The sequence below is a fragment of the Piliocolobus tephrosceles genome, unplaced genomic scaffold, assembly GCF_002776525.5.
Source record: "Piliocolobus tephrosceles isolate RC106 unplaced genomic scaffold, ASM277652v3 unscaffolded_27688, whole genome shotgun sequence".
NCBI classification, from domain to species: domain Eukaryota; kingdom Metazoa; phylum Chordata; class Mammalia; order Primates; family Cercopithecidae; genus Piliocolobus; species Piliocolobus tephrosceles.
Window position 1 is genome coordinate 1869 of NW_022310629.1, and position 1811 is coordinate 3679.

Here is a 1811-nt window from a genome sequence, read left to right on the forward strand (position 1 = left end):
AAAAAAAAAAAAAAAAAAAAAAAAAAAAAAAGTTATATACATATATATATATATATATATATATGTATACAATTATATATATGTATACAATTATTTATATGTATACAATTATATATATGTATACAATTATATATATGTATACAATTTTTTTTTTTAAATTGTAGAATACATATGTATAGAGACAAAAAAAAATAAAAAATTAATTAGTGCATTAATTAGTCAAATGTTGTTCTTTTTCTTTTTTATTTTAATTTTGATAGCTGTTACTCTCCTTTCTTTGATTTTCTGTAAGAAAAAAAAAAATTACAAGTGAAAAAAATTACAAGTGAAAAAAATTACAAGTGATGATTACATTTACACATGAACGGAAATGTTAACCATTATATGTATAATAGGTAGGTATAATTATGTACATACGTAGATACATATAAAGATAGAGCTAATTTATTTTACTGCGTTTTTATAAGCATTAATTTTTTTTTTGAACAAACAAGTACATATATATATATATATATATATATATATATATATATATGTATATAACGAATTTGATAAAATTATAAACTTAACCTCTACATATTTGTGCAAATTTTTGTCATATGGTTGCTTCGCAAAATTTATTAAAGTTTCATACTCGTCATCTTTTAAAAATTCATTTTTCACAATAAATTTGTTTGAAATTATATTATCATTCATTATTAATGTTTTACTATATACTTTTATTTCTATTGGAGATAAAATATTGCAATTTTTTTTGTTTATATTGTTATTGGTACGATTATAGTTAAATTTACCATAAACATTATAAACTGCAGAATTATAATGGTTGATTATGTCTTGCAGTAGATAAGCGGCTTTAAGAATGTTAGCACCAACAGCATATATACATACATAATTATTATTACTATCGTTATTATTAAAAATTTCAATCCTTGGTATTCTTTTATTTCCTTCGATAATATGGTCAATACTTTTTGTATCAATATTTAATATTTTTACAATTCTTTTATAATATGTTTCAATAGGTTTATTCGATGTTATATATACATCTCTGTTTCCTTTACTTAGCACATGTGAGTACTCGTTTTGTATGTTATTAATTGTCACTTGGACATTTTCCTTTTGTTTTTTATGTTTTGTCACTTCGACATTTTCCTTTTGTTTTTTATGTTTCGTATTATTTTCCATTTGGAGTATTATGGTAGTTGTGGTAATTATGGTAGATTTATTTTTGTATATGTATATATTTACAATATTGTAAGTTGCTTAAAAAAAAAATAAAAAATAAAAAAATATGTTTTATATTAACAAAAAAAAAAAATAAATAATAAATTTTGTTTTATAATAACAAAAAAAAAAAATAAATAAATAAAATAAAAACAATTAACCATTTGGTATAGTTGTATGTAGGAGATAAAGTAAAAGTCGCACGAGTAAAATGACTTAACAACTGCTAACGTAAAAAAAAAAAAGAGAGAAAAATTAGCAAAAACGGATTGGTAAAAATAGGAAATAATTAGCAAAAACGGATTGGCAAACATAGGAGCGAAAAACAAAAATGCTAATATTTGATATAAAAAAAAAAAAAAATAAATAAATAATAAAAAAAAAAAAAAAAATAAATAAATAAGCAGTTTTAATTATTCGTCATGTAAGGGAGAGCTTAGCTTTGTAACATTGTACATATATATATATTACAAGTACGTATTTGTTACTAACGAGGTAAACTTATGATGACTTTTTGTTCACCATATTTATTTTATTTTATTTTTTATTTTATTATTTTTTATTTTATTATTTTTTATTTTATT

The 1811-nt window shown here is 19.7% G+C and overlaps 1 protein-coding gene across 1 annotated transcript; it reads right to left on the reverse strand.

Moving 5' to 3' along the window:
* Positions 1-219: 219 nt before the first annotated feature.
* On the reverse strand, positions 220-1302 carry LOC113221807. The gene is made up of 2 exons (XM_026451137.2): positions 571-1302; positions 220-285 (listed from the first exon to the last, which is right to left on the reverse strand). The coding sequence occupies exons 1-2, from the start codon at positions 1186-1188 to the stop codon at positions 220-222; spliced, it is 684 nt and encodes a 227-aa protein (XP_026306922.1). The 5' UTR covers positions 1189-1302.
* Positions 1303-1811: the final 509 nt, after the last annotated feature.